General features: G+C 39.7%; 1 protein-coding gene across 1 annotated transcript in view; it reads right to left on the bottom strand.

Annotated features, from left to right (window-relative positions):
* The window catches only part of rpa1 (replication protein A1), an 85709-nt gene that overhangs the window by 48391 nt on the left and 15584 nt on the right, over positions 1-21734 (bottom strand). Inside the window, exons 3-7 of the mRNA XM_059973582.1 lie at positions 17560-17632; positions 9405-9513; positions 3678-3766; positions 3102-3188; positions 2509-2641 (exon numbers count right to left, since the gene is read on the bottom strand). Coding sequence (XP_059829565.1) covers positions 2509-2641; positions 3102-3188; positions 3678-3766; positions 9405-9513; positions 17560-17632 — 491 coding nt within the window. The remainder of the gene's footprint in view (positions 1-2508; positions 2642-3101; positions 3189-3677; positions 3767-9404; positions 9514-17559; positions 17633-21734) is intronic.

The raw sequence follows: 21734 nt of genomic DNA, 5'->3' as shown, positions 1-21734 counted from the left end.
GAAAGACCACACCTACAGCGCAATCAACAGGTGTACAAAAGACGAACTGTGCAAAAAATACTGAGAATAATGAGTTGTTGTGTCCTTGAAAATGAGTCCATGGATTGTGCAAACAGTTCAGTGTTCTGAAGAATGAAGTTATCCACACCGGTTCAGGAGCCTGATGAAAAGTAATAACTGTCCTTGAACATGGTGGTGTGGGACCCAAGGATCCTGTACTTCCTTCCTGATGGCAGAAGCGAGAAGAGGACATGGCCTGGACGCTGGGGGCAGGGGGGTGTCCAGGACGATGGATGCTGCTTTTTTAATGTTTCCGTTCCAGGCTAAACCAGTCAGTACTCTCTCCACTGCGCATCTAATAAAGTTTGTTAAAAGTTTAAGATGATGTACTGATTCTGTGTAATCTTCTAAGTGGAGGCACTGCTGTGCCTTCTTTGTAATGGCACTTATGTGCCATTCCCAGAACAGATTCTTCGAAATGATAATGCCAAGGAACTTAAAAGTTACTGACCCTCTCCAAGCTCAAAGTTACAACTCAGGTATTTAGCAGTAAAGTGCTGTGGAAATGTGGAATTCTCATACTTAAAAACCACGGATAGAAGCTCAATATAGGAGACCATCAAAATATAATTAGTGACACCACATGAATGGTTCAATTGTAAGGCACGTTCTCTTCAAAAATTACACCAATGCATGAGAGGTGGCTCAGGAAAGTAACAAGAATTTATGAATCAAGAAACAGAGAATGACAAATACATTTCATCACCGGGGAAATGCTGAGTACTGTCGGTGGGGAGGTTTGAAAAAGGCCTTCAGATTGACGGCAAAGATGATGTAGCTGCAATTACATTATTGGGTGATATGGATGGTAAACTTAAATTAGCAGTTTTCCCTTGGTGCTGTCTATACCACTTTACAAATGACAGTTGCATTGTGTCATGTTCCACATTATATAACAAAGGATATGTACGTCTTCATCATCTTTTCCCCAGCAGCATTAAAAGGCCTGTCTTGAGCAAAGCCGTGTCTGCTGCTGGGATGCTTAACTCCATTCCAACCCTTTAGGGTCCGTGAGTTTTGCATTACCCGTTTTATTTAATATATATATATATATTTTTTTTTTTTTTAAAACATAGCGCATTCTACTGCTGCCACAAAACAACAGTGACGATGAACCTGATGCTGAAATGCTCTTTGGGGTAAAGTCTGCCTATTCAGGTCAACAGAAACCAGCATAACTTATCTGCATAATTCAGGTGTGGCCAAATATCAACAGCAACACTCCAGCGCTATAAAACATAGAAATGGAAATAACATAATTAGAGGGCACTAGAAGATAAATTACACAAAAATTACCCTCTAGCAAAAACCAAATGCCAAATTTGATTAAGTGGATAAATATTTGCTAATGACAGTTAAGGTTACAGGGCCAAGTACAGACAAAGGTGATCAAATATGCCATATATTGCTGTACTGCTGCGATCATGAAAATGTCATCTACAAATGATACAATGCCATATTTATTTCCGACAGTTCTGTAAGAATATGCTTGGGGATTTGGTCATTAGCCAGACACATTGATTTTTCTAATTTTTTTAACCTATTCTTTATATCCCTTGTGAGAATAAGCTTCATACAATCCATGAAAGAGCAAATGATATCTGGTTCTGTGAAAGATTAAGCTTGATGAGGCCATCAGCCTCTTCTTGCATCTTATGTTTTCACTTATGATATAGATTTTGCAACTATTACAATACATGCTTCAAAGTTCAAAGTAAATTTTGTTATTTATTACATACACATCCCTGAGATTCATTTTCCTGTGGGTATACTCAGCAAATCTGTACTATAGTAACTATAACATGATCAATGAAAGATCAACCAGAGTGCAGAAGACAAACTGTGCAAATGAAAATACAAATAAATAGCAATAAATAATGAGAACATGAAACAAGATGGGAGTCCTTAAAGGCTGATTATTGGCTGTAGGAACATCTCAATGGATAGGCAAACAAGTGTAGTTATCTACTTTAGTTCAAGAGCCTGATTGCTGAGGGGTAATAACCGTTCTTGAACTTGGTGGCGTGAGCCTTGAGGCACTTGTGCTTTCTACCTCATGGCAGCAGCAAGAAAAAGGCATGACCTGGGTGGGAAAGGTCTCTGATGATGGATGCAGTTTTCCTATTACAGCAATTCACGTTTGATAATTCATTACAAATTGTACTAAAAGCTTCAATATTTCAAAGTAGAACAATGCTGAGAATTACATAAATAAATTAGAAGTTTAACGTAGGGAAACACAAATGAGGATTAAATTGTGCATCTGCATTAATTTATTTGCATTTAAGAGAGGGCAGACATCAACGATCATTGGATAGCTTAGAGAAACGCTTATACAATAAAGCATCTAAATGAATATCAAACCAAGTGGTTTACCAAATATACAAGTATATCTATAAGCAGAAACATGGCACAAACTCGATCATTCAACAAGCTGAATTTACTCACTTAGACTGGTAGGGGTTCAGGCAGGCGATGGGCACTACTTTTGTCTGTGATGCTCCAATAATGTTTGGTGGTCCTCTCATGCCACCAGATTTACTTGGCAGCTTGTTCTCAATTTTTGCTGGAATACTGTGAACTACAAACATTTTGTGTATTAACTTTTTCCTTATTACAGGAACTATTGCACTCCACTACTCTGAAGGGTGCAGTTGTGAATCTAATCAGATTAGCTTTATTTGTCAGGTAATATAGTGAAATTTGCATCAAATCAAATCAGCAAGGATTGTGTTGGACAGCGCACAGGTATCACCATGCTTCCGGCACCAACACAGAATTCATTTTCTCTCCCGCTCTCCCTGCCCCCCCCCCCCCCCCAAGAGTTGTTCATTTGCTTTTATTCCTTCACTTTTCAAATTTTTTTTGAAAAATATGGAATTCCTATTAATTAGGGTAAAGGTGCAAAATCTTCACTAGCGTGGTTTTCAAAAGAAGCTCCAGCATTTGCATCATTAAAATCAAAGGAGAAGAGCACATTTTAAAGTTGTACTGCACCCAAAAGATGCATTTGCAAGGAACAAGACACAACAGCCTCTTACCTGAAGCAGCATCGGATGGAGTGTCATTTTGCACAGGTTGTTTGATTGTCGTTGAGTTGGCAACAGCAGCTGACTGCTGTGTCTGACCTGTGCAAACCAAACAGTGAATGCTTTGGATCAAAAATCAATCAGGAATCAAAAGCACACAACATTTTTCCACAGGCTTAGATTACAATTAGATCATGTAACAATAATTCTGAAATTGTGGAGACAGCACATAAAAACAGAACGCCCCGGATGCGTAGCAGTTCGTGTGATGCTATTACAGCTTGGGGCAGTGTTCAGAGTTCTATTCTGAAGTCCGCCATTGGAAAGTTTGTATGTTCTTCCTGTGTGTGCTTGGGTTTCCTGCCATGGTCCAAAGATGTACCAATTAGCAGGTTATTTGGTCATTGTAAACTGTCCTGTGATTAGGCTAGGGTTAAATCAATACTTTGCTTGGTGGCACAGCTCTGTAGGCTTGTGGGGCCTGCTTAGTGCTATATCTCCAAAAACCACGACAACAGCTTGCTTTCAAGCGCTCACACCGAAATACAAACTGAACCATAAAGAAAAATGCGATTAGGCATCACTTGCCTTCATTGATTGGCACTGGATTACCAATCTTTCCATTCACTTGATCAGCCGTTCTAACAACTTTTAAGTCGACAATCACCACTGCACGTCTGGAATGAAAACAAATACAGCACATTAAAAGCCTCTTGTTAACCTGTTACATTTCTAATGTATTAATTATATGGATAGTCATACTTCATCTAATTTTGTCAAATCCAGACAAGTAGAGTGTCTCAACAGAAGATCGAAATTCTTTGGTAAGATGAGCCTACTTACAAATTATAACTACTTGAGCAGAAGATGATTTTTTAAAATTAGGCTTGACACCAAGGGAGAAAATTTCTTACAGAAAATTATGACAGCAAAGTAATGGAATAGGATCAACGTACTGGAGAAAGGTCATTCCAGAAAATCAAACGTGTGAGATATTATTAGCAACATTATGTGCAAGTTGAATTTCCTGTGGCACTGTCCAGAGAAAATGATAATACCCTTTGTTCTTCTACCTTCACACTGTGTGCCATTTCACACAAGCTTTTCGACTTTTGTGCAGAGAAATTCTACTTTATAATTGCAGTATTTAGCTTTATGTTATTAATATTTAAAATCCTGGATCCTTGCACTTAAACTTAGAGGGCAAAGCAGTGTGAGAGCAAAAGAAAGGGGGAAAGTGAAAGAAAATGTGAGAAAACTGACAGAAATCAAGGGAAATTAATAGTCTTGTTATCCATTACCCTATGACATTTAAGAACCTCTCTTGGGAGATCAGTACAAAGCAAGGACCCACAATTTGATCACCAGCAAAAATAGAAACATAGAAGATGACAGCACATTACAAGCCCTTTGGCCCACAATGTTATGCTAACTTTTTAGCCCTCTAAGATCAATCTAACATTTTCCTCCTTTTCTATCACCCATGTACCTATGGGCTTGTTAAATGTCTGCGTAGCTGCGTCAGTTAACATCAACTAAGATCAGATAAATTTGTCACACAAGCCAGGGCATGACAGTTCTCATCCAGACCACTGCTGCTTGAAGAGAAAACAGCTCATCTAACCTCTTATTGGAATTGGTTTATTGTTGGCTGCACTTGGTCTGTGATTCAAACTGAGTGCAAAAGACATTCACAAACACAAGAAATTCTGCAGGTGCTAGAAATCCAAAGCAGCACACACAAAATGTTGGAGGAACTCAGCAGCTCAGGGAGCATCTATGGAGCTGAATAAACAGTCAATGTTTCAGGCAGAGACCCTTCATCAGGACTGGATAGGGGAAGAAGCCAGAATATAAGGGTGGGGAGAAGGGGGATAGGTAAAGGACTGGAGAAGGGATCTGATAGGAGAGTGGACCATGGATGAAAGGGAAGGAGGGAGGCCACTGGAGGAGATTATAGGGAGGTGAGAGGAGGTAAGAGGCCACAGTAGGGAATAGAAGAGGGTAGGTGAGGGCAATTTTTTTTTCAACTGCAAGGAGAAATTGATGATCATGCCATCGTGTTGAGGTCACCCAGATGAAATATGAGGTGATGCTCCTCCATCCTGAAGGTAGCCTCATCGTTACAAGAGAGGCCGCCATGGATTGACAAGTCAGAATAGGAATTAAAATGGTTGGCCGGCAGGAAGTTCGGCTTTCGGGGAATGGAGTGGAGGTGCTTGGCAAAGCTGTCCCACAACTTACAATGGGACAGATGGTGAATGGACGGGTGTAGCACCTTGGCCACTTAGACATAGTGCTGGAAGGGAGATTAATGGAGAGCAACGAATGGACAAGTGAATTATGGTGGGAGCAATACCTACTAAAAGCAGAGAGTGGGAGAGGAGGAAGGTAAAGATATGTTTGGTGGTAGAATCCCTTTGGAATTGGCAGAAGTTGCAGAGAATGTGTTGGCTGCAGAGGGTCATGTGGTGATCGGTGAGGACAAGAGGAACTCTATCCTGTAAGGACTCAGGAAGACAGCTTGAGGACGGCATCAATGGTGGAGGAAGCCTCATTCTCTGAAGGAGAACATGTCCTGGAAAAGCAAGCCTCATCCTGGGAACTGATACAACATAGATTAGAAGGTGGTTAGAAGGTGGGGTGGAGTGGGGGGGGGGGGGGGAAAGGAGGAGAGAGAAGATAGCCATGAGAACCAATAGATTTATAAAAGATGTTGGTTAACAGCTTGTCTCGAGTGGAGATAAATTGGTGGAATCCTGAAGCCACTTTTCTGTCAGAACGACTGGACAGTTGTTTTCACCTCGAGTTGTTTCAGTCTCAAACGCAGGTAATTTAGTTTATTTTCTAGCAATCAAATGTTTGAAAGCAGAATTGCCAGAAGAGCTGGCCTGAAGAGTGTCACCTGAAGTCTTGCATGAATACCAGCACGCTTTTGTTTCCTTGTGCATGCGCTTCCAACGGCATTTCCCCTGGGTGGCTGTAGCAGACAACAACACAGAACGCAACAAGCCCATGCAACAGAGTTCAACTGCTATCCAACAACTCGCTAGTGAGGTAGTCTTGCAATACTTGTTCTTAATACCCAGCAGTGTCTTGTGATCATAAGAAAGATGTAAAGGACGAACAATTGCAACATTAGTTGAAGCTGAAGTGGCTGCTGCAACTGGATGTGCCACTATCTTCAACAATTAAAATGAATTGAAATTTGACGTTTTTGCAGTGTGTTGTTGCTGCAAAGCAAAAATTTACTGTAAATTACACAAATGAACAAATAGTGCACAAAGTGTGCATGGATGTTTCTGAATCATTCAGTGTGAGACTTCAGGCTTCTGTACCTCCTCTCCGATGGAGTAAATAAGAATCAATAGTAAATATATGAACAGGGATCAAACAGCAAGAACCAAGGAAACAGCTCACTCTTAAGCATGGCATGTTGTGGCGGAGTCTTACAATTAAGATTGGGCATGTCATTCACCTGTGGCTTGCTCTTCCTTACAAAATCTTAGAAAAAAATCTAAATAATGATTTCTAAATTAAAAAGGCAATATGCAGCAAATTAAAACTCAACCAAACCAAAAACAAAATCTTGTCTGGTGTATCAGAACCAGAATCAGACTTTAATCGCCAAGTACCTGTGCACATACAAGGAATTTACTTCCGGCAGATGTTGTCTTTCAGTGGTACTCAATAAATGCTATGTTGATTGTCTGCTGCAATCTGCCTCACCTTTCACTGAGCTGGCATCGAACAAAACCAAACTCCACTCTAGCACACCAGAGAATTTCAAATTCATGTGCTCAACTATCTCTCTGCCTTTGCTACACAGCTCGTCTGAGAAAATATTCACAATATACATGAAGCTGATGATTGCAGGTTGTTACCCATACTTAAAGAAAGATCATATAACCCAAGCCATTAGAACACAGGAGATATAGCATAGAAAACCATTTCCTTAATATGTTCAAACTGATAAAGCAAGTTGTACAGAGGACACCACTGACATATTGATTTCCAGATTTAAAATAAATTATCCAATTTATTCAATGACTTGAATAACTATAACTGATCTACTTTTCTTTAAATACTTATTTATTAGACAAGAATTTGTTAGGCAAAGCTACTATTTAAAATCATCCTTCAGAAAATGGTGATGATGCAAGCTCGTGCTAAAAACACTGTTGAAACTGAGGGATACTCAGCATTTGAAACCACTTTTTTCATTAAATATTATTAATTCACTTAATCAGCCGGTCGACAATAACTTTCATTACCCTCAGATGTTAATGATTGGGTACTTAGTGATAAGAGCACAATTACCTCCACTTTATTCAACAATATCTCCACGCAGAGCACAATTCCTGGACACTTCAGCAGCAAATAAAGTCTGTACTACACATCAGCTCTTGGCTCAGTGCTTCCCAACCACAATATGGTATAATGGAATTTGCATATGGACTTAATGAATGGCAAACTATGTCAGTGCATACAAATGCATTTGTATCTCGCCATAAAACATTATTCCACTATATAATTTTTGACAACAAACAAACTAACCTTTGAAGTTACACTTGGGAAGTTCTTCCAAGGCTGAATCGTGGAAATAACAGAGACATGATGCATCTCCATTACCCAGAATTTGAACAATTGTGTTATTTTACAGATCAGGTCAAAAGCCTCAATTTAATTTGGCTAGCTGTATTAGCACAAAGCTTTTTTGAAGTAATTTGGACAAGTGCCCACTGAACAGTGTTAACATGGCAGACCAAATGGCCCATTTCAATGTTACATGACTCTTCTAGAACTTAATACATAACACAGGCTGATGTTTCAATGCAATATTGAAACATCAGTGCTCAGTGGCAAAGTACCAGTTAAAAGATATTAAACCAAATTGTTTACTAGTGCAATAATATTATAAAACTACAGTTCTGTTTAAAAAGGAAATACCTTCTTATATTTACTAACAAAGGCTGCCAGAGTAACCTTTCCTTTGTGGAATTTAACCATGTACAAATCACCTGCCTTCCTCATTTGCTTTGTAATTTATGCTATTTTCCCTCAGTAAAGTAGCCAAAACAAGTTTGTATAAATACAAGGACCCCACGAACACCAGCCATTCTTTCTCCCCTCTCTCATTAGGAAGATGCAATAGCCTGACAGCATGTGTCACCAGGCTCAAGGACAGCTTTTATATCACTGTTATAATTACTGAAAAGCCTCTTGCATGATAAAATGGACTCTTGACCCCACAATCTATCGTGTCACAGCCTTGCATCTCACTGTCTGCTTATGTTGCATTTTCTTTGCAGTTGTTATCACCATATTCTGTCCTGTTACTGTTATCCCTCAATGCACTATTATTGATGAACTGATTAGTATGAATGACATGCAAAAGTTTTCCCACTGTACCGCAGTACATGTGACAATAATCAATTTACAAGTGCATCTCAAAATCTTAAAGCCTTCCAGATTATATTATCGATAATTAAGTACTTGAAGTGATGTGGGGAAATGCAACCACTTTGGACACAGCTAGATCTCAGCCAAAAATGAGAATTGCATGACGAATTGTTTTACTGAATGGGTTTGAGGACAAATTTCATGCCATGACATAATGGAGAATTTTATTTTTTTTAAACTAGTGTTAACTTAAATCCATTCAAATCAGCTGGCATGACTTTTGCCTAATGCCTCCAACAAAACTTCCTACGTAGACCATTCCCTCAGTACCACATTGAGCCTAGATTATGCACTTGTTCCAGCTACTGAATTTAGAACCACACCACCTGATTCAGACGCAAAACTGCTACCATAAAGCTTTGAGACAGAGAACTTGAAAGAGGCTACAAGTGGGCAAAATTATGCTCCACTTGTCCACGCTAGATTTTCTTTGAAGTTTTTGAATCAGGCATTGGGAAGTACAGTAACTTTACTGTTATTCAACTGAATACAAGTATACTGCCAATGTTCCTCTGGACCAAGGTGCACAACTCAGTATATTTAACTCACAGCACAAAGTAATATTACCACAAACAATAAAATGTGTTTCAGAAGATTGATATTTATAGCCTTGGGTACATTAATGACAGAAGTCAAAAAGTAAACACTATAATGAGACTGGTACTTCATAAGTGAAGAGAACTGAGTGGCAACGGGCCCGGAGGAAGAAGTTACCATCTCCCCATACTATTCAGCATCAATTTTCACCTCTCCGCTTAGCTTGAGAAAGGCCCCTTTTTAAAGGTCTTCATCATTTTAGTATTTCTGAAGTTTTTCATTGCTTACAAATACTAGAAAATCTATGCTTTGTACCTTCCATCCTTCATTGTGTTACAGATGAACCTGTTGATTTGGCAGACGCAGTTTACTGCAATAAGGCCGTCATCTCCCATGTAGTTCAGCTGAGTTGCAAGGAGGAAAGCTAAAAGAAATTTTTTTAAAAATTTACACCCATATTTCAAAATGTAATGTTATCTTATCTTACAAATCTATCACCTCACTTTTAGGATATCACAGATAACTTAATGCCTCTAATGTTGATTGACTTTACAAAAATGTTCAGCAAATATGTTAGTAAATGAGTTTCCTATGGTAGTTACAAAACTGAATATCATTTAGAATTGTTAAAAATCTAATTTGCATATTGGCAGACAAACACACATGCAACTAATTAGATAGTTTTCTAGCAATGCAAATGAATGTCTATGGCAATTCCAACAAAACATTTTAATGATCACCCCACCTTTCTTCAGGATTTTATGAAACATCAATCCTGTAAATTTTGTTCATCTTCATAAGCACTTAAAATACACAACTACTCAGACACTTCACAATCACACGAAGTCAAACCCTTGATTAAAGAATTGGACTTTAAATCAAGAATTTAAATTTCAATTTAGAAGCATGGTGTAGTTAAAACAGAAAGCAACAAATTCTGGACTGAAACGTGTTGTATTTGAATACACGTAGCATAAGAAATAAAATGGATGATCTTGAAATTCAGCCACAGATTGGCAAGTGTGAAGTTGTGGCCATCCCTGAAGCTTGGCTAAAGGATGGCTGCCATTGGGAGCTGAACATCCAAGGATATATGGTGTATCGGAAAGATAGGTTACTAGGCAGAGGTGGTGGTGTGGCCCTGTGTTTAAGAAATATTAAATCATTAGAAAGGGATGGCATAAGATCGGAAAGTGTAGAGTCTACGGGTTGAGTTAAGAAATGGCAAGAGTAAAAAAGACCCTAATGACAGTTGTCCAAAGGCCTCCAAACAGCAGCCGGGATGTGGGTTACAAATTACAGCAGGAGATAGAAAAGGCATGTCAGGAGGGCAATGTCATGATAATTGTTGGGGGATTTTAACATGCAAGTGGATTGGGAAAACCAGGCCAGAAGTGGACCTCAAGAGAGAGAATTTGTAGAATGCCCAAGGGATGGTTTTTTAGAACCGCTTGTTGCTGAGCCCACGAGGGTTTTGGCTGTGCTGGATTGGGTGTTGTGCAATGAACCAGGGGTGATAAGAGAGCTTAAGGTTAAGGAACCCTTAGAGAACAGTGATCACAATATGATCGAGTTCACTTTGAAATTTGAGAAGGAGAAACTAATTTCCAAAGTGTCGGTACTTCAGTGGAATAAAGGAAACTTCCCTGGCACGAGAGGGGAGCTGGTTAAAGCTGACCGGAAAGGGACACTAGCAGGAAGGACAGCAAAGCAGCAATGGCTGGAGTTCCTGTAAAAAAAAATGAGGGAAGTGCAAGAAAGATATGTTCCAAATAAGAAGAAATTTTTGAATGGAAGAAGCGAACTACCGTGGCTGACAAGTCAGAGCCAAAGTAAAAGCAAAAGAAAGGGCATACAAGGAAGCCAGAGCTAGTGGGAAGATAGAGGATTGGGAAGCTTTTAAAAACTTGCAGAAAGAAACTAAGAAGCTCATTAGGAAGGAAAAGATGAATTATGAAAAGGAAGCTGGTGACCAATATCAAAGATACTAAAAGCTTTTTTTTTAAGTATATAAAGGGTAAAAGAGAGTCGAGGGTAGATATAGGACCAATAGAAAATGACACTGGAGATATTATAATGAGAGACGCAGAGATGGCAGAGGAACTGAATGCGTATTTTGCATCAGTCTTCACTGTGGAAGACATCAGCAGTATATCGGATATTCAAGAATATCAGGGAAGTGAAGTATGTGCAGTAAAAATTACGACTAAAGGTGGTGCTCAGGAAGCTTAACGATCTGAGGGTGGATAAATCTCATAGAGTGCACCCTCTGGTTCTGAAGGAAGTAGCTGGAAAGATTGTGAAGGCATTAACAATTATCTTTCAAGAATCGATAGATTCTGGCATTGTACCAGATGACTGGAAAACTGCAAATGTTACTCCACTATTTAAGAAGGGTGGGAAGCAGCAGAAAGGAAACTATAGACCTGTTAGCCTGTCATCAGTGGTTGGGAAATTGCTGGAATCAATTGTTAGAGATGAGATTACAGAGTACCTGGAGGCACATGACAAAATAGGCCAAAATCAGTATGATCTCCTGAAAGGAAAATCCTGCACGACTAACCTACTGCAATTTTTTGAGGAAAAAATGTACAAGCACGGTACAGAGAAGATGCAGTAGACATGGTGTACTTGGATTTTCAGAAGGCCTTTGACAAGGTGCCACACAAGGTTGCTTAGCAAGATAAGAGTCCATGGAATTACAGGGAAGTTACTACCCGGGGTGGACCATTGGCTGGTCAGCAGAAAACAGAGTGAGAATAAAGGGATCCTATTCTGGCTGGCTGCCAGTTACCAGTGGAGTTCCACAGGAATCAGTGTTGGGACTGCTGCTTTTTATGATGCATGACAATGATTTGGACTATAGGATTAATGGATTTATGGCTAAATTTGCCAATGATACAAAGATAGGTGGAGGAACAGGTAGTGTTGAGGAAAAAGAGACTTAGATAGTTTAGGGGAATGGGCAAAGAAGTGGCAAATGAAATACAATGTTGGAAAGTGCATGGTCATGCACTTTGGTGGAAGAAATAAACAGGCAGACTATTATTTAGATGGAGAGAGAATTCAAAATGTAGAGATGTAAAGGGACTTGGGAGTTCTTGTCCAGGATTCCCTAAAAGTTAAACTCTAGGTTGAATTAGTGGTGAAGAAGGCGCATATAATGTTGGTATTCATTTCTAGAGGTTTAGAATATAAGAGCAAGAGATGTGATGTTGAGGCTCTGTAAGGCATTCGTGAGACCACACTTGGTATATTGTGCGTAGTTTTGGGCTCCTTATTTTAGAAAGGATATACTGTCATTGGAGAGGGTTCAGAGAAGATTCACGAGAATGAATCCAGGAATGAAAGGGTTACTATATAAGGAACGTCTGGTAGCTCTTGGGCTGTATTCCCTGGAGTTCAGGAGAGTCTCATAAAAAACATTCCAAATGTTAAAAGGCCTGAACAGATTAGATATGGCAAAGTTATTTTCCATGGTAGGGGAATCTAGGATAAGAGGGCACGACTTCAGGACTGAAGGACATCCATTTAGAACAGAGATGTGGAGAAATTACTTCAGTCAGAGGGTGGTAAATCTGTGGAATTTGTTGCCATGAGATGCTGAGGAGGCCACATCATTGAGTGCACTTAAGGCAGAGATAGATAGGTTCTTGATTAGTCAGGGCATCAAAGGGTGTGGGGTGAAAGCAGGGGAGTGGGGGTTACTGGAAGAATTGGATCAGCCCATGATGAATGGTGAAGCGGTCTCTATGGGCCAAATGGCTTACTTCTACTCCTATATCTTATGGTCTAATTCAGAGAGAAGGCAAAATAATAATTAGAGCATAAGACTGCGTTTAGCACGCATTAAGGAGAGTGGCAGAATAGAAAGAGCTTTAAGCTCAAGGATGATACTTTGCAATTTGAGCTACATGTAAACTTAATGACCAACACAAACAGGAAAAACTAATAATAGTGAATTGGACTGTTTAGGAAAGAACGTTAATGTGGACTACGTTAAAGAGGTAGAAAAAAAACGTTTTTGCGACAATATACTGTGACAGAAATTCAATTCTCAGTCAAGTAGAACAAGCAGCAAATTATCTTATTGAGTCTCAGACAGCGAGGAAAGGGACAGATTCCACTGTGAGAACAGAGGCTGCAAGCAGGAAGCAAAATAAAGCATTCAGCCTTCAAGGTGTGAGTTGTCAATATGGACAACAATCACTGCTGGATATCATTTACTACACCAACAGATGGGATGCAGATTGATCTCATCAGTACTGTGAACGTGATGTTCCTTTCCACATCTACAGACTCGGTTTACAGTCCAAAAGGACTCCATTCTAGGGCAAGCCACCTAGTCCTATTGAAGGGCCTCGGCCTGAATCATCAACTGTCTATTCCTTTTCATTCTGAACTTACAATACGCTTTGCAGATCTAACAACCATCAATAATCAGGAATGAATAATAGTGAGAGAACAAGATAACCCCAGGAGCCCCTCAAGCTACCCACATGTTCCATCTCCTGGCCATCACTTATTCCTGCTCTACTCACACCCTAGAGCAGTGCAGTGACCATCTCTCGAAAGATGTTATCTACTAACATGGCAGTTAGTGTGACACTATTACAGTGGCAGCGGCATTTCCTAAACTCTCTACAAGGAGTTAGAGTGTTCCCCCCACGACCACGTAGACTTCCTCCTGTTTTCTCCCACGTTCCACAATATCCTTGCAGGCTGGTTTGCTAGAGCTGCTGGGAGCTAATACGACAGGGGAAGGGAACCAGTATAATAGAGCTGAGGATGGGCCAGCAAGTTTTACAAGTAGTGATGTAATATGAATGTAAGGAAGGACAACCCCATGATTGGGTACAACTGAAGACAGAGCAGAGTTAAGCTGTACCACAGAGGCAAACGTCGCAAGGGCAAAGAATGCAGGACTGAAGGTGCTATATTTAAATGCACGTGGCGCAATAAGAGATCGGTTGGTACGATGTTGTGGGCATCACCAAGTCATGGCTGAAAGGAGGCCAGAGTTGGGAGCTTAACGTCAAAGCATTTGCTTTTTATCAAAAGGACAGGCAGAAAGGCATAGACAGTGGTGTGGTACTATTGGTAAGAGATGGAATTACATCTTTAGAAAGACGTGTCATTTTTTTTGTGGGTGGAATTAACAAGCTGCAAGGGTTAACAAAACCATTATGGGAATCCTATATCGGCCTCCAAATAGGAGTCAAGGTGTGGGGTTGAGATTGCAAAAGGAGCTGGAAAGGGCACGTAATAAGTGTAGTGCCACAATTGTGATGAAGGACTTCAATATGCAAGAGGATTGGGAAAATCAGTTTGAGGTCAGATCACAAGAGGGGAAATTTGTAGAATGCCTCCAAGATGGCTTTTCAGAGCAGCTCGTTCTCGAGCCTACTAGGGAAAGGCCATCTTAGATAGGGTGTTGTGTAACAACCACGATTTTATTAGTCAGCTTAATGTAAAGGAACCCTTAGGAGGCAGTGATTATGATTGAATTCATACTGCAATTTGAGAGGGAAAAGCACAAGTCACATGCATCAGTATTGCAATGGAATCAAGGGAATTACAGAGGCACTTGCCTAAGTGGATTGGAGGGGTGTACTGGCTGGGGTGACGGCAGAACAGAGTGGCTGAAGTTTCTGGAAATAGTTCACAAGACAGATAGACATGTCCCACAGAAGTTGTTCTCAAATGGCAGCATGGTTGACAAGGGAAGTTAATGACTGCATAAAAGCCAAGGAAAGGGCATACAAGGTAGCAAAAGTAAGTTGGATGATTAAGAAGCCTTAATCAACAAAAGGTAAAGGGAAAAGATCAACTACAAGCCAAACTAGCTGATAATATAAAGCTTGATACTAAAGGTTTTTTCAGTTATACAAAGAATAAAAGGGAAGTGAGATTTGATATTGGACCACTGGAAATAGACACTGCTGAGGTAGGAATGGGGACAAAGAAATGGCAGGTGAACTTAATAAGTACTCTTCACTGCGAAAGACACTAGCTATATGCCAGAGGTCTATGAGCAGGAGTGAGTGCCATTACTATAACAAAGGGAAAAAGTGCTAGGCACACTCGAAAGTCACCTGGACCAGATGGACTACATCCCAGAATCCTGAGAGAGGTTACTGAAGAGACTATGGATCTTTCAAGAATCATCTGATTCTGGCATGCTACCAGAAGACTAGAAAATTGCAAATGTCACCCCACTCTTGAAAGGAAGGAGGATGACAAAAGAGGAAATTATAAGTTAGTTAGCCTAACCTCAGTGGTTGGGAAAGTGTTGGAGTCTATTATTAAGGAAGAAGTTTCAGGTACTTGGAGACTAATGATAAAATAAGTTAAAGTCAGCATGGCTTCTATTAAAGGAAACAATGCCTGACATCTGTTAGAAGTAACAAGCAGGGTGGACAAAGGAGAGGCAGTGGATGTCATTTAGTTAGATTTTCAGAAGGCATTTGATAAGGTGCCTCACATGAGGCTACTTAACAAGATAAAATCCTATGGTGTTCCAGGAAATATACTGGCATGGATAGAGGAATGGCTGACAGGCAGGAGGCAGCAAGTAGGATTAAAGGGGGCCTTTTCTGGTTGGCTGCCAGTAATTATGGTGTTCCTCAGGGGTCAGTATTGGGACTGCTACTTTTCACACTGTTTGTCAATGATTTAGACAGTGGAATTGATGGTTTTGGGGCAATGTTTGCAAATGTTACGAAGATAGGTGGAGGGGTAGGTAGCGCTGAGGAAGCAATGTGATTGCAATAGGACTTAGACAAATTGGAAGAATGGTCAAAAAAGTGGCAGATGGAATACAGTGTTGGGAAATGTATGATAATGCATTTTGGTAAAAGAACAATGGTGCAGACTATCTAAATGGGGAGAACATTCAAATCAGAGGTGCAAAGGGACTTAGGAGTCCTCATGCAAGACTCCCAGAAGGTTAATTCACAGGTTGAGTCTGTGGTAAAGAAGGCAAATGCAATGTTGGCATTTACTTCAAGGGGAATAGAATATAAAAACAAGAAGATAATGCTGAAACTATAAGACACAAGTCAGGCTGCACTTGGGAGTACTGTCAACAGTTTTGGGCCCCTCATCTCAGAAGGGATGTATTGTCATTGGAGAGAATCCAGAGGTTCACGAGGATAATTCCAGGAGTGAAGTGGTTAACAAACAAGGAACATTTGGCATCCTTGGGCTTGCACTCACCGGAATTTAGAAGAATGCTTGGGAATCTTATTAAAACCTACCAAATGTTGAAAGAACTAGATAACGTGGATGTGGAGATGTTTCCTCTGGTGGGGGCATCCAGAACTAGAATTAAGGGCTGACCTTTTAGAACAGAAGTAAGAAGAATTTTTTTTTAGCCAGAGTGGTGAATCTCTGGAATGCTATGCCACAGTCTGGGTGGAGGTCAAGTCTATCATTACATTCAAAGCTGAAGCTGATAGATTCCTAATTGGTTGAGGCTTCAAGGAATACAGTGAGAGGATAGGTGTATGGGGTTGAATGGGATCCGGGATCAGCCGTGATGAAATGGCAGAGTGGACTCAATGAGCCGAAAGGCCTAATTCTGCTCCTGTGTCTTATGATTATAAGGGTTAGCAGGCTAATTGGTCACATGGGTATAATTGGGCAGCATGGGATTGTCAGGCCAGAAGGCCTGTTACCAGGCCTCATCTCAAAATAAAATGCCATCATCACAAAGGGTACCTCAGCAACAACAGTAATAGCACATTCCGCAGAACCAAGAGCCCAAGCTGATGCCACTTCCTGCACAAGGAATAGGTATTCAATAGTTCTGAAAAACCCTCTTGTTCCTCCATTTTTACACAAACTTGCTTAAGCATAGGTAGGAAATAATATTCTAATTGACTGAAAACATTTAATTTTCACAAATGATCAGACCAACATCTGGGAAAGTGTGATCACCCAAAACCAATGCTACAGTTTCAAAACTTCTGTTTAAAAACAAAACAAACCTTTCTATATTTTCAAGCAACACACAAAATATACTGGAGGAACTCAGCAGGTCAGGCAGCATCTATGGAAGAGTCCAGTTGACGTTTCAGGCCAAGACCCTATATTTTCCCCATTCCATCCAAGATCTTTGTCTTTTAGGTTTAGGCATCTATACTTCTCTTCTCCCATTTCCGATGTAAACCTGCCGATCACTGAGGGGGACAGAAATTCCACACAGCCCTCCATTTAAAAGCCTACTCAATACCCATATCCTCCACTTATCCCTAATCCCTGTTGTGCAACTGTGAAATAACTTTTCATTACATTAAGAGCACCATACAAGTGGCTGTAGTAGTTCCTGTGTAAAATTGGAATATATCCATAATCCATAATTAGTATGCTAATACCTTGCATAAAATTCCATAAATTGGTTGAACAATTAAATCATTTTTTTTTACTTGGCTAATGCAAGCAACAAAATTCTTTCTTCAATACTTACATGACAGTGTATGGATTCCATCACTCATTAGCACGCGGTACCTTGGGGGCCCATTTGTAATTTTTCGAATACTCTATGAACAACAAAATGAATTGCTTACAGTGCAGAGGCAATATTGTCCATTAATAACTATTACAATAAATGCAACGGCACACAAAAGGGACCCTTTCCAGTGCAGTCACCCAAATGGACTGTGACCATTAAAATTTAAGCAATTCATCGTTGCAGTCACAACAGGTGTGCTGCACCTCCATACAGTGCTTACAGTGAAATATAACAGGATAGATTACATATTACTTTTGTTGCAATTCACCTTGATTTACCATAACGACACTGCAGATTCTTAAGTGCAAATTGAATTTCTACAATCTTATGTGCTAGTTTATAATATGTTTAGCTGAAAGGCAGCACCACCCACAAATATGGCATGCTCTTGAGAGGAATTAATCACCACAGCGAATTCCTGTTAATTATGTTTGCTGTTTGTTTGTGGGTCTTTGAAGCAGCTTTAAAAAAATTAAGCTGCCTCTTTCTGGCACAAAGACTTGAAAAGATAGGTTTTAGAAACAACCTAATTTGAAAAGAAAATGACAACTGGACTCCAACAGAACTGGCAAATGGATATACATTTTTAAAAGTACTGTTTTCAACAATACAAAATTAAATTACATACAAACTATTTTCACTTGTATTAATCAAAGTGTAATTAACCATAAAACATATCAAGGACATTTAAAAAAATATTTTACTGCAGTGGCCATCACCAGAAGTTTTGCATGTATCAACTTGCAAGTAGGTCTGAATGGAAAGTGAGGTTTAAAAAAAAGTACTTTAAGGCTTGAAATTTGCAACTTGATTCCATCGAGATGTTCATGAAGGAATGCTGCCGACTGGCACATTCATTCCAGGCTGTACATGTTGAGGGACAAACTGAGGCTTGGCGCAGCCATGGCAATGGCTTGGTGGGGAAGGACCAGTATGGTGTTCTTCTATCGGAAATGGTGGGGCCAGGTTAAGCAGCCTCATGTGAGGCTCCTCAAGCATTGTAAAGTTCGAAGTTCTAAGTAAAACTACCAAAGTACATGTTCGTCACCATATACAACCCCGAGATTCATTTTCTCGCAGGCATACTCAATAAATCGAAGAACCATAATGGAATAAATGAAAGACTGCACCCAACAGGGTGGACAATGTGCAAAAGACAACTAACTGTGCAAAGACAAAAGAAAAAGAAATAATAAATAAGCAACATCTAGAACGTGAGATGAAGAGGCTTTGAAGAGAGTCCATAGGTTGTGGAAACAGCTCAGTGATGGGGCAAGTGATGTTGAGTGAAGTTATCACCACTGGTTCAACAGCCCATTGGTTGAGGGACAATAGCTGTTCCCAAACCTGGTGGCGTGAGCCCTGAGGCTCCTGTACCTTCTTCCTGTGGCCGCAATGAGAAGAAAGCATGAGCTGGGCAGTGGGGGGAAATCACTGCTGATAGATGTCATTTTCCTGAAACAGTGCTCCACGTAGATGGATCAATGAAGGACTGGGCTGCATCCACTACTTTTTGTAGAATATGCTGTTCAAATGCATTGGTATTTGCATACCAGGCTATGATGTAGTCGGTCAATATAATCTCCAGTACACAAATACAGAAGTTTGTGAGGATGATGGTATTGAATGCCAAACTATAGTTGATAAAGAACATCCTTAAGTCTGCACCTTCGCTATTCAGATGTTCCAGGGATAAGTGAAAAGCCAATGAAATGATATCTGCTGCGGACCTGTGGTGCTAGTAGGCAAATTGAAACAGATCCAAGTCAGACAACAGCTGATGTGTTTCAGAGGTAGAAAAATTTGCATAGGGAATTCTATCCAAGTTCTGGCAGGAGAGTGCACAGCTGTAATGAGTAATAGGTTGTAAGTACAAGAAACCACTCAGAATGCAAGAATGCACAAAACCCTGAACTTCTGATTGAGCCTATTAAATCCATCATGTCTCTGGACCAAATACTGTATTCCCTTGCAGGGTCCCCAGTAGTTCTGCTGAAAAATCTGGCTGCTGATCACATGTCATTTTGACATGGTGCAGGTTTCACACCACCATTGGAGAGGAACGGCTGCAAAAGATGTAGTTTTAAGGCAATTTATGTTGTTTTCTGAATTGAATAAATTCTTTCCAAATAGCTTGATCCTCAAAATTCTTTCAATTTTAAAAATTCCATTAGTTTAATTTCATATTCAAATGCTGCAGCTGAAAATATTATTCTTTCGGCTTCTTTAATGTAACATGGCCCCACCAGCTGTCAAGACAGAATTATTTTTTTTAAATCAGAAGGTTATCAATGTTCAGGTCAGAGAGCCTTGCAAAACAAGTCGCTGATCCCAACTCAAGAGGTTATTTTGTGTAATTATGGAAGCAAGTTTCCCCACAGGAAAGACGAAGGCAATTTTTGCACTCCACTTCAGTGACTTGTAAGGTACATGAAAACAGATTTGTGTTCATATGTTGGAGAAATATCTTCCTATATTACTGATATTCTACAAATATGCAAAACAAGATTTGTGAAAACAAATATAGTTCCCTTCTAATCTAAAAAATGGAGAATTTATAATGGAGAACAAAGTAGTAGAATAATTACACCAAGAGGGCACAAGTTCTGGGAAATTTATGGAACGAAGGTTCTAAGGCAAAGAAATTAAAGAAACTTAGTATCAATTAATAAATAACACTAGAAAAATGAATGGCACAGAAAGCTAATGCATCTTCAGAGTCTGATGATCTACATCCAAGCACTTAAAGTGCCATAGAAATAATGGATGTATTGGCTGTCATCTTCTAAGGTCCTATTGATAATGTAAGTACTCCCACAGAATGGAGTAAATGGAATGTACCTACTTTTTAAAAAAATAAGAAAACGGGGAATTACAGACATTAGCTTAACATCAATAGCAAAGAAAATGCTACATTCTATTATAAAGGGTGTAATTTTGGAAAACATCAACAGGATGAGAACCCAAATAGATTTAAGAAGGATATGGCGTTGACTGTAACTGGTACAGAGAATAGGGATGAACTAGTGGATTTGGACTATTTGGATCTTCAGGATGTCTTTGTTGAACATTAGAGGAAACAGCACAAAATTAGCATATAGAATTAGGGGTATATACTGGTACCCAATGAAAATAGCTTGACAGACAAAATAGAGCAGGAGATTTTTTTTCATAGCAGCAGATGGCGACTAGGGTACGGTAAAATTCTCTGCTCGGGCTCTATCTATGCAGACATACATCTCCGATTTGACAAACGTCACTGTATGCAACAACACAAAGCTGGGTGGTTTTGAGATGTGGGATTGACACAAACAGACCAAGGTGATTAGGTGGCAAAAGTGGACTAAAGCATGGCAGATGCAGTATAATGTGGATAAACATGAAATCACCCAAGTTTAAAAAGAGATCTAATAGCAATAGTTTGGGAAATATTGGTGTACAAATGGATCACAACATCCTTGTGCATTAGTCAGTGAAAACAAACAGGTTCAGTAAATCATTACAGTAGCAAAAAGTATGTCAATCATTGCTCAAGAGCAAATACAGGAAAAATGATGTTTTGCTAAAATTGCACAAGATCTTGACAAGACCACAGGGAAGTACAGTGCAGTTTTGCTTTCCACACTGAAGGATATATTTGGTCTAGAAAGAATACAATGCAGGTTCACCAAATTCCTGGGATGGAAAGACTTGAATGAAAAATATAATTGAAATTTCAAAAATCTGACATGTTTGGAGATGTTCTCTGGCTGGGCTCTAGATTCAGTGAAATATCCTACAAAAGGTTGTGGATTCTGTCTAGTACACCATGAGTGAAGCCCTCCCAACCACTGAGCACATCCACATGAAACACTATTGTAGGAAAGCAGCGTCCAGCAGAGATTCTCACCACACAGGACTTGCTTCCTTCTTACTGCTGCCATCAGTTAGAAGGTATAAGAGCTTCAGGACTCGCACCACCAGTTTCAAGAACAGTTATTACCCTACACCCATCAGGCTTTTGAATAGAAGGGGATAACAATGCTCACTTGCCCCATCATTGAAATATTCCAACAATCAATGATCTTACTTTAAGTTTTCTTTATCTCATCTTCTGTTCTTGTTATTTATTGCTATTTATTTATATCTGC

This window comes from Hypanus sabinus, chromosome 6 (assembly GCF_030144855.1).
Source record: "Hypanus sabinus isolate sHypSab1 chromosome 6, sHypSab1.hap1, whole genome shotgun sequence".
NCBI lineage: Eukaryota > Metazoa > Chordata > Chondrichthyes > Myliobatiformes > Dasyatidae > Hypanus > Hypanus sabinus.
This window is presented reverse-complemented; position numbering and strand designations above follow the sequence as displayed.